The sequence below is a fragment of the Callithrix jacchus genome, chromosome 2 (assembly GCF_049354715.1).
Source record: "Callithrix jacchus isolate 240 chromosome 2, calJac240_pri, whole genome shotgun sequence".
Taxonomy (NCBI): Eukaryota; Metazoa; Chordata; class Mammalia; order Primates; family Cebidae; genus Callithrix; species Callithrix jacchus.
In genome coordinates, this window is record NC_133503.1 from 10,765,440 (window position 1) to 10,776,935 (window position 11,496).

The 11,496-nt window shown below is 51.6% G+C and overlaps 1 protein-coding gene across 2 annotated transcripts in view; it reads left to right on the forward strand.

The window, feature by feature from the left end:
* RHBDD2 (rhomboid domain containing 2) overlaps nucleotides 1-11,496 on the forward strand; it is a 13,012-nt gene continuing 1,516 nt past the window's right edge. Inside the window, exons 1-4 of one of the 2 annotated variants that reach the window (XM_078355165.1) lie at nucleotides 1-209; nucleotides 4,116-4,523; nucleotides 6,404-6,554; nucleotides 6,866-10,569. In XM_078355165.1, coding sequence (XP_078211291.1) covers nucleotides 32-209; nucleotides 4,116-4,523; nucleotides 6,404-6,554; nucleotides 6,866-7,088 — 960 coding nt within the window. In that variant the 5' untranslated portion in view covers nucleotides 1-31 and the 3' untranslated portion in view covers nucleotides 7,089-10,569. Of the gene's footprint in view, nucleotides 210-4,115; nucleotides 4,524-6,403; nucleotides 6,555-6,865; nucleotides 10,570-11,496 lie in introns of those variants that run through there. The other variant, XM_078355161.1, reaches the window with a different exon arrangement.

Below are 11,496 nucleotides of genomic sequence, written 5' to 3' on the forward strand. Positions count from 1 at the left end.
GTCGAGGCGGAGCGCGGGAACGACGGCGGCCATGGCGGCCTCGGGGCCCGGGTATCGCAGCTGGTGCCTGTGTCCCGAGGTGCCATCCGCCACCTTCTTCACTGCACTGCTCTCGCTGCTTGTGTCCGGGCCTCGCCTGTTCCTGCTGCAGCCGCCCCTGGCGCCCTCGAGCCTCACGCTGAAGTCCGAGGCCCTGCGCAACTGGCAAGGTGAGCAGGGGCGGGCCGGGATCGCGGGGCGAGCCCTTGTCCTCCGACTTCGCTGGTCCCTCGGCTCCAGCCTCCAGGACTCGCCCCTTCAGGCCTCACCGCCAGCCTCCCCCTGTCTCGTCATCTCGCCTGCCATCCGGAGGACCGACCTCCAGCACCGTCTCTTGCCCTCCATGTTCCACACCTTTGTCTGCAGAGCCCATCTTCGCCATCAATTTAATTCCTTCCCTGCCTGAATTGTTCCCTTCCCTGTTGCCACCAGACTGGTTAAGGCCCCAAATCCCTTTGCTAGCAAACCCACGCTTGCTCTCCAAGGATAAAGATTTTTCTTTTCCCGCTCCCATTTCCCATACACACCTACGTCTGCTTTAGGCCTAAGCCTCACTGAAAAACATTTTTCTCACCCTCATCACGACCATTGGACTTTATCTACAAACCCCGTCCTGCCCTCTTGAGGTTTGGAATTTCTTCTGCTTTTTCATTTGTATCTTAATCTTGACTGCCATTCCCAGCTCATTGGGATACCAGGGTGTCTTCTGTCTTTGGAGAGAGGTGTTTGTTTTTCTCTAGGGGAGAGAAATTTTGCAGACCAATTATGTATGAACATCCATTGCTGAAAGACATTCCTAGTCTCCGTGTCTTCCTCATTTTCTCGAGAGGAACAGCAGGAAATTTGTATATCTCCTACTGTTTTGCAAAGCACACACACTCATATGTATTAATCGCATTTAACCCTCAAGGAACCCATGATTTTAACCTATTATTGGCCCGTTGTCTAGATGAGGTGGAGGCTTCATGCAGAGAATCTCAGAGCTGTTGCGTCATACAATTGAGATAGGAATCTAGATTTTTCTTTTTATTGTGTGATGTTTTGGAACTAGAGCCATGGGGTAGATAATCTCCAAATCATGAAGAGTTGTTTCTAGAATCTTTTTATGTTTATAGTTGAAATTTCAGGTTTGGGGGCTGGGTATGGTGGCTGACGCGGTAATCCCAGCACTTTGGGAGGCTGAGGCAGGCGGATCACCTGAGGTAGGAGTTCAGAACCAGCCTGGCCAACATGGAGAAACCTTGTCTCTACTAAAAATACAAAATTAGCCGGGTGTGGTGGCACATACCTGTAATCCCAGCTACTGGGGAGGCTGAGGCAGGCGGATCACTTGAGGTAGGAGTTCAGAACCAGCCTGGCCAACATGAAGAAACCTTGTCTCTACTAAAAATACAAAATTAGCCAGGTGTGGTGGCACATACCTGTAATCCCAGCTACTGGGGAGGCTGAGGCAGGAGAATCACTTGAACCCGGGAGGCAGAGGTTGTAGTGAGCCGAGATCGCACCATTGCACTCTAGCCTAGGCAACAAAAGCGAAACTCTGTCTCAAAAAAAAAAAAAAAGAAAGAAAGAAATTTCAGTTTTGGAAATACTTAAATAATGAAGTACTCTTCAGATAATGAAGCCTCTGGAGATGGCCAGGCTGAGGCATATGACTCCATAGCCTGCTTCCCTACTCAAATCTAAAACGGTTCCCCCACCCTAGGTATGCATACCACCACCTCACAGACAGAAACAAAATACCAACCTAACCTTAACCTTTCACTTTCTTGAGTTCACTTCCTTGGGCGTGAGTTTCATGGACATGTGAGCATTAGAGACTTAAGGGACCTTGGAAGGCCTTCATCTAACTCTGTTACTTTACAGTGAGGAAACTGACACCTAGAAGGCCTGTGAGGTGATTAAACAGCCAGCTGGGATGTAATAGAGTGGAGATTCCACTCCAAGCTTTAGACCCCCAAGTCCAATATTACCATCAATTCATTGGTCTCCCTCCTTCAGTTTTGTAGTGTTTTGGGCTGTAGGGACATAAAAGTACTTCAGAGGTAACCAATTCTAAAATTTTTTTAGAGAAAGGGTCTTCCTCTGTTACCCAGGCTAGAGTACAGAGATGCAGTCACAGCTCACTGCAGCTTTCAACTCCTAGACTTAAGTGATCCTCCTTGCCTCAGCCTCCCAAGTTGCTGGGGCTACAAGTACACATCACTACACCTGGCTAATTAAAAAAATTTTTTTAAAGATGGGGGTCTCAGCCAGACGTGGTGGCTCACACCTGTAATCCCAGCACTTTGGGAGGCCGAGGCTGGCAGATCACGAGATCAAGAGATCGAGACCATCCTGGTTAACACGGTGAAACCCCGTCTCTACTAAAAATACAAAAAATAAGCCGGGCATGGTGGCACATGCCTGTAGTTGCAGCTACTTGGGAGGCTGAGGGAGGAGAATCGCTTGAACCTGGGAGGCAGAGGTTGCAGTGAGCCGAGATTGTGCCACTGCACTCCAGCCTAGGGGACAGAGCCAGACTCCATCTCAAAAAGAAAAAGAAAAAAAAAAAGATGGGGGTGTTCTCACTATGTTACTCAGGCTGGTCTTGAACTCCTGGGCTTAAGCGATCCTTCCACCTAGGCTTCCCAAAATGGTGGGATTACAGGTGTGAGCCACTGTGCCTGTCGATAACTGCTTTTAGAAAAATAAAAGTAGGCCAGGAGTGATGGTTCATACCTGTAGTCTCAGCACTTTGGGAAGTTAAGGCAGGAGGATCACTTGAGGCCAGGAGTTCAAGGCCAGCCTGGGCAACATAGCAAGACCTCATCTCTACAAATAAAATTTTTTTTAAAAGGCTGGGCGCGGTGGCTAACACCTGTAATCTCAGCACTTTGGAGGCTGAGGCGGGCAGATCAGAAGGTCAGGAGTTTGAGACCAGCCTGGCCAACATGGTGAAACCCCATCTCTACTAAAAATACAAAAATTAGCCAGGCATGGTGGTGGGTGCCTGTAATCCCAGCTACTCAGGAGTCTGAGGCAGGAGAATCACTTGAACCTGGGAGGCAGAGGTTGCAGTGAGTTGAGATCACGCCACGACACTCCAGCCTGGGTGACCAGAGCAAGACTGTCTCAAAAAAAAAAACCAATGTTTTCTAAAAGGAAAAAAGGGTTCTTTGCCGTCTTATTACCTATAAAGCATCACTCTAATGGTAAGATTGGATAAGCACTTTCCAGGAAGACTTCTAACTTCTACCTCTTTATTTTTTTTTTATTTTTTGAGGCGGAGTTTCGCTCTTGTTTCCCAGGCTGGAGTGCAATGGCGCGATCTCGGCTCACCGCAACCTCCACCTCCTGGGTTCAGGCAATTCTCCTGCCTCAGCCTCCTGAGTAGCTGGGATTACAGGCACGCGCCACCATGCCCAGCTAATTTTTTGTATTTTTAGTAGAAACAGGGTTTCACCATGTTGACCAAGATGGTCTCGATCTCTTGACCTCGTGATCCACCCGCCTCGGCCTCCCAAAGTGCTGGGATTACAGGCGTGAGCCACCGCGCCCGGCCCTTCTACCTCTTTATCATGAATGACGGTGTTACAATTTTTAAAGCTGCAAAATAGTTCCTGGTCCCTCTTTCCGTCCTCTGAACAGACACCATGGAAGGAGGGCTCAGGATTGTAGCAGACCAGCCTGGCACACAGAGTGTTAAGTGACACCCACTCAGTCCACCCCGAAGCTGTTAAACCTAATTAACCCTCAAAGTGCCCAGCAAGGTGGGTCAGTATGAAAACCTAAGAAAGGGTTACGAAGCACTCTACGATTCAGAGACCACCCCCTAGCAAGAAGCATTATTTTTTTCTCCGGAAAGTCAGTTACTGCTAGGAGTTGCTCCAGGCCTGGGGAAGAGCAGGGGTTAGAGACTCATGCCTCCCTTTGAGCCTCTGGGTCCTTCCTTGTTGAATGCACTGCTTGTATTGCCTCCTGCTTCGGTCTCGCTGGCTCTCGCTTCTGTCACAGGGGCTTTCTGCCTTTCCTAGGCGCCTTCTAACCTGGCTTCCCTCCTTGGAGCAACCTGCCTAACCCAGCTCCCTTTGCAGTTTACAGGCTGGTAACCTACATCTTCGTCTACGAGAATCCCATCTCCCTGCTCTGCGGCGCTATCATCATCTGGCGCTTTGCCGGCAATTTCGAGAGAACCGTGGGCACCGTCCGCCATTGCTTCTTCACCGTGATCTTCGCCATCTTCTCTGCTATCATCTTCCTGTCATTTGAGGCTGTGTCATCACTGTCGAAGCTGGGAGAGGTGGAGGATGCCAGAGGCTTCACCCCAGTGGCCTTTGCCATGCTGGGAGTCACCTCTGTCCGTTCTCGGATGAGGCGGGCCCTGGTGTTTGGCATGGTTGTGCCCTCAGTCCTGGTGCCGTGGCTCCTGCTGGGCGCCTCATGGCTCATTCCCCAGACCTCTTTCCTCAGTAATGTCTGTGGGCTGTGCATCGGGCTGTCCTGTATCCTTCCTAGCAGAGAGCTATAGAAAGGTGCATGTCAGAGGGTGAACCAGGCTGGAGGGTCTGGGGTGTCAAGTACATAGAATCAGGTTGATTTTTTATCTTTTTTGAAACAGTCTCTATCACCCAGGCTGGTGCGCAGTGGTGAGATCTCAACTCACTGCAGCCTCTGCCTCCTGAGCTCAAACAATCCTCCTGTCTCAGCCTCCCAAGTACCTGGGACTACGGGTGTGCACCACCACACCTGGCTAATTTTTGCATTTTCTTTTTAATAGAGACAGGGTTTCACCATGTTGCCCCGGCTTCTCTCGAACTCTTGGCCTCAGGTGATCTACCCGCCTTGGCCTCCCAAAGTGCTGGGATTATAGGTGTGAACCACCGTGCCCAACTCATGTCTGATAATTGTTTTTTACTTTATTTTTTCATGTCTGATAATATTTTATTTTATTCACAGACACTGAATGCTGTATTAGGGGCTCTAGATTTTGTTGTTTCATTTACAAAATGTTTACTTTTGTTCTAAGAGGCAGTTAACTACTAGAAGATTAGCTTGAAACTTGAGGTTTGTTTGTAAGCTCTTTTTGGGAGAGTCTGGCATAGCCTTTTTTTTTTTTAAGATGGGGTTTCACCGTGATGGCCAGGCTGGTCTTGAACTCCTGACCTCAGGTGATCCACCCACCTCGGCCTCCCAAAGTGCTAGGATTACAGGCGTGAGCCACCACGCCTGGCCGACATACCCTGTAACAACAGGCTGAATCTTTGTGGTTGCCTAATCAGTGGTGGGTCAGATGACCGGGATGCCACCAAGTCGCTGGGGATGGTGACAGAGTAGGGGAACACATCCAAAGACGCTCACATGAAGTTCACATGGTTGCATTGAGGCAGGTGCCTTCAATTTGGAATAAAAGGACAAGAGGTATCAGTCCCTCAGGAGGACACTGAGACAGCTTACACCTCATCCACCCGCTACCCCAGCAGAGACCTCACCCGCGACCCCAGCAGAGACCCCACCCGCGACCCCAGCAGAGACCCCACCCGCGACCCCAGCAGAGACCCCACCCGTGACCCCAGCAGAGACCCCACCCGCTACCCCAGCAGAGACCTCACCCGCGACCCCAGCAGAGACCCCACCCGCGACCCCCCGCAGAGACCCCACCCGCGACCCCAGCAGAGACCCCACCTGTGACCCCAGCAGAGACCCCACCCGCTACCCCAGCAGAGACCTCACCCGCGACCCCAGCAGAGACCCCACCCGCGACCCCAGCAGAGACCCCACCCGCGACCCCCCGCAGAGACCCCACCCGTGACCCCAGCAGAGACCCCACCTGTGACCCCAGCAGAGACCCCACCCGCTACCCCAGCAGAGACCTCACCCGCGACCCCAGCAGAGACCCCACCCACGACCCCAGCAGAGACCCCACCCGCGACCCCCTGCAGAGACCCCACCCGCGACCCCAGCAGAGACCCCACCTGTGACCCCAGCAGAGACCCCACCCGCGACCCCAGCAGAGACCCCACCCGCGACCCCCCGCAGAGACCCCACCCGCGACCCCAGCAGAGACCCCACCTGTGACCCCCGCAGAGGTGTGTGCCGGCTTCTGGCTGCAGTGGCTAGAAGGGTGAGGTGATGGCACAGTTGGGTATAGGAGGAGGTACAGCATTAACACCCCCTGCCGCTGGACACATTAATTCCTGGTGAGGTACAGTGGATAGAAACGTTTGGCTCTGGTTTCCTCTGAGCTGCAAGCTCCAGCTGGAGTGCACAGTGTGCTAAGCATGAAGGCCTCTGTAGGGTGAGTGGGAACCTGTATTCTCCCCAGTGGAGTGTTCGGCCCTCCTCTGTTTGCTGCCTAAAATTTCACTTAACAGGCCAACCGCAGACGGCCTCACCTACTGCTATTCCCTCGACCTCTCAGAGCGAGTCACGTTGAAGCTGGATCAGACATTCCCCTTCAGCCTGATGAGGAGGATATCCATGTTCAAGTACGTCTCAGGGTCTTCGGCCGAAAGGAGGGCAGCTCAGAGCCGCAGGTGAGTGACAGAACTCTTCAATGCTGCTAAATCTTACTCTGTTTTGGTTTTTTCTTGAAGACCGGTCTTGCCCTGTTGCCCAGTCTGGAGTGCATTGGTGCGATCGTAGCTCACTACAGCCTCACACTCCAGGACTCAAGTGATCCTCCCACCTCACCTCAGCCTCCGAAGTAGCTGAAAGTGCAGGCACACACCACCACGCCTGGCTTTTAAATTTTTTATAGGGACAGGGTCTCACTATGTTGACCAGTCTAGTCTCAAACTCCTGTCTCAAGCAGTCCTTCCTTAATATCTCAAAACTGGAATTACAGATGTGAGCCACTGAGCCTGGCACGACATTATGAAGGCAACTCCCAGGCATGTAGAGGGTGCGGCTGGTTCACTGCCATGAGTGTAAAGAAGTGTGGTGCAGCAGATGGGAAAATCACGGACAGATGTCTTCTGAGCCTTCTGGATTCCGCACAACTGCTTCTGAAACCAACTGAGCAGGGAAAGGAGGGCATTTCAGGACACTTACCATGTGATTCTGAGTGACTTCTAGACAGGCTGGGCAGGAGGGCCCCTATCTAATTGACAGTAGGCACATACCTGCTGCAGGTCAGCCTGGGCTGTGACACACAGTAGCCCTGAAATGAAGTGCAGACAGGGCTGGGTGCAGTGACTCACACCTGTAATCCCAACACTTTGGGAAGTCGAGGTGGGCAGATCACCTGAGGTCAGGAATTTGAGACCAGTCTGGCCAATGTGGTGAAACCCCTTTTGTACTAAAAATACAAAAATTATGCAGGCATGGTGGCGCACACCTGTAGTCCCAGCTACTGGGGAGGCTGAGGCAGGAGAATCGCTTGAACCCAGGAGGTGGAGGTTACAGTGAGCCAAGATCACACCACAGCACTTCAGCCTGGGCAACAGAGTGAAACACTGTCTCAAAAAAACAAAATGTGCAGACAGTCCACACAGCCAACTAGGCTGCTCAGGAGGTGGCCTGGCCCACGTTTTCTGGTGATGTTTACTGTTTTCCAGCTGGCTCATGGACTCTCTGATGGAGAGAGCGGGTAAGCCACCGGAGCTTGTGTGGCCTCCTTCATTTTATAGAGGAGGCCCAAAGAGGACAGGGTCTTTCTCACCCACGAGCCCCCTGTGTTTCCAGGTAACAGAGTCAGCAGAAGGGCCGCCTGGAAGCGTGTCCCCTGCTTAGGAAGCCCCCTCCCCCTCCCCCGTTCCCAGTGCCTCCTGCCTCTTGAGTTCTCCACTGGCTTCTGTCCATGCCAAGACTTCACAGTGTAGTTTTTCTTCAGTGGTCCTCCAAAAAAAAAAAAAAAAAAGGCTCACTAGGAAAGGTGTGTTTGTCCATTTTGTATTGCTGTAAAGAAGTACCTGAGGCTGGGTCATTTACAAGAAAAGAGGTTTATTTGGCTCACTGTTCTGTAGGCTACACAAGAAGCATGGTGTCTGCATCTGCTTCCGGTGAGGCCTCAGGCAGCTTCCAATCATATGGGAAAGGGAGGGAGCACTTCCAAGTTGAGCGATAGAGTGAGGTGCCGGGCTCTTCAACACCCAGTAATCACATAAACTCAGAAGGAGAACTCACTCAATCCTGTGGGGTGGAAGCCAACCTGCTTAGGTAAGATCTGTCCCCGTGACCCAGACACCTCCCCCTCAGCCCCACCTCCAACACTGGAACACTGGGGATCACATTTGGGTTTTTTTTTGAAACGGAGTCTCACTGTGTGGCCCAGGCTGGAGTGCAGTGGCAGGATCTCGGCTCACTGCAACCACTGCCTCCTGGGTGCAGGCATGCCGTTCTCCTGCCTCAGCCTCCTGAGTATGGGATTAAAGGTACCCACCACTGCTCCCAGCCAGGCATCACATTTCAGCATGTGATATGAAGCAGAGGAAACTTCATATCAGAGGAGACTGTATCAGAAGGCAGAGTGCTTGGTCAGTGGCCCTTTTTGGCCCTCCACCAGCTGTGGAGTCAGTTTTCCCCTGCACACTGGCCTGGATGTGGGGGTTTTTGTTGAATTGGAAACTGCCCCTCGGAGCTTCTTCCAGGAGGTGCTCTCAGCTGTCACTAGCTCAGAGCCCTAGGACTATTTTTCTTTTCTTTTTTTTTTTTTTGAGACAGAGTCTTGCTCTGTCACCCAGGCTGGAGTGCAGTGGCACGATCTTGGCTCACTGCAACCTCCACCTCCCAGATTCAAGCGATTCTCTTGCCTCAGCCTCTGGAGTAGCTGGGACTACAGGTGCCTGTCACCACGCCCAGCTAATTTTTTGTATTTTTAGTAGAGACAGGGTTTCACTATGTTGACCAGGCTGATCTTGATCTCCTGACCTCGTGATTCGCCTGCTTCGGCCTCCCAAAGTGCTGGGATTATAGGCGTGAGCCACCGCGCCTGGGCCCTGTGACTATTTTTCTAAAAGGCCAGGAGGGCTGCTGGGAAAACAGAAATGTGGTCTCACTGCATTGTTGCTTCAGGCAAGTAACTCCCGGGGTCTCACTGTGGGGGAGACTGTCAATTTAGGACTAGGTGTCTTGTGTTTTTTAATCATTCTCATTGACTCTTGAGAACTGCCTGTCACCAAGGAATCCCCTCTGTCATAGCTGATGATGGTCACCAGCTGTACCTCACATACCCCTAGTGACAAGTGCTCACTCTCCAAGAGAAAGTTCTTCCCTGTGACAGGCAGATCTGGGGTTTGAGAGGAAGATGGTGTTCCTTCTCTGTTCCCCAAATGGCATGGAGTCCAGTCCTCAGGTCCGGGGCCTGCTGCTGACACTCAGAACATTGTGTTTCAGGCAGTCTGACGGTGGCTCTCCGGCCATGTCATCACACACATGTTTATTTTGGCTGTGAGATGGCCGTTTGGACAGCTTGTCTCCTCAGAGGCTCTTGTTGATAAAGAAATTCTTTTTTTTTTTTTTTTTTTTTGACAGGGTCTTGCTCTGTTGCCTAGGCTAGAGTGCAGTGGCACAATCGTAACTCACTGCAGCCTCAGATTTCTAGGCTCAAGCAGCCCTCCTACCCAGCCTTTTAAGTACCTGGGACTAGAGGCACATGCCACTAGGCTTGGCTAATTTAAAAAAAAAAAATTTTGTTATGTTTTGTTTTGAGATGGAGTCTCACTCTGTCACCCAGGCTGGAGTGCAGTGGCATGATCTCACTGCAACCTCTGCCTCCCGGGTTTAAGGAATTCTGCCTCAGCCTCCCGAATAGCTAGGATTACAGGTGCCTGCCACCACTCCTGCCTAATTTCTTTTTTAATTTTTAGTAGAGACAAGATTTCACCATGTTGACCAGTCTGGTCTCGAACTCCTGACCTCAGCCTTGGCCCCGCAAAGTGCTGAGATTACAGGTGTGAGGCTCTGCGCCTGGCCTGAATCCTTTCTCTTTGGGCAGAATTATCAAGCCAGCCACACAGGCACTGATGGGTATGACCTGGTCCTGACTCTCCATCTGGTTTGGGAGCTGCCATGAGCAGATTATTGGCAGGCTCGGTGTCTTTTTTTTTTTTTTTTTGACAGTCTCAGTCTGTCACCCAGGCTAGAGTCCAATGGCATAATCTCAGCTCACTGTAACCTCCATCTCCCGTGTTCAAACAATTCTCTGTTTTAGCCTCCTGAGTAACTGGGATTACAGGTGTCTACCACCACACCCAGCTATTGTATTTTTTTTTTGAGACGGAGTTTTGCCCTTGTTACCCAGACTGGAGTGCAATGGCGCGATCTCGGCTCACCGCAACCTCCGCCTCCTGGGTTCAGGCAATTCTCCTGCCTCAGCCTCCCGAGTAGCCGGGATTACAGGCACGTGCCACCATGCCCAGCTAATTTTTTGTATTTTTAGTAGAGACAGGGTTTCACCATGTTGACCAGGATGGTCTCGATCTCTTGACCTCGTGATCCACCCGCCTCGGCCTCCCAAAGTGCTGGGATCACAGGTGTGAGCCACTGCGCCTGGCCACATTTTTGTATTTTTAATAGAGACGGGGTTTCACCATCTTGGCCAGGCTGGTCTTGAACACCTGACTTTGTGATTTTTACAGCTGTTGGGCCCCACAGGGTCATGGGGTGTCCCTTACGCTGTGCTGAGGTGCAGGATCCAAGAAGTAAAGACAGGACACTGAAGAACTGGTAAAGAGCATCTGGACTCTGGGGGTCCACACCACCTGTGAGCGGAGATCAGCAAGAGCCCCAAATGCCCAGAAGCATCTGTATTAGGTACAAGCAGCGGGCAGGGTCATGAGTGAGGCTTAGTAATAGGGCATACATAATCACGTGAGTCACAAGTGAGGGGGGCCACCCCATTATGTCACTTGGGCAGAGAGGTGGGCCCTGTGCAGTCGTAGAGGGTCAGGTACAGAAAAGGGGTCCACCCCCATTAGGTCACCGAGGCAAGGAGGTGGGCTGTGTGCAACAGGTGTCATGCGCAACACTTCTTATCTGGGGGCTGGAGACTTCAAAGGATTTCTAATAGAAGGATACTGTAAGCCAATGCAGTGGGGGCTGACAGACTTGTGCTCTTCTCTAAGATATTTTATGGGAGGATGATTTGAGCCAGCACAGAAGCGAGAAAAGGCTGACAGGGTGTACCGCCGCCGTGACTGGTCACATCAGAGGGGTTCTTCTCCCTGGGTTACTTCCAGGATCTCAGGCCTGAGGCCTACTTTCCACAGGAACTGGATGCAAGTTACTACAACTCCTTTATCAGGAGGAGGGGCTCCTGCTCCAAGCCTGCCATACAGCGTATGCCCTTTCAGGCAGGGCCGCCACCACCTGGGTCTTTGGTTCTTGTCCTGGCCTGGCTGTTTTCCCATGTACGGCTTCTGTTCTGTGACTGCTCTAGGCATTCCTCCTACTACAAATACTATATGGTTATATGGAAGGATTCTATAAATCAGCACTAAATGTGTCGGTACAGCTCCGACTACAATACCTATATGA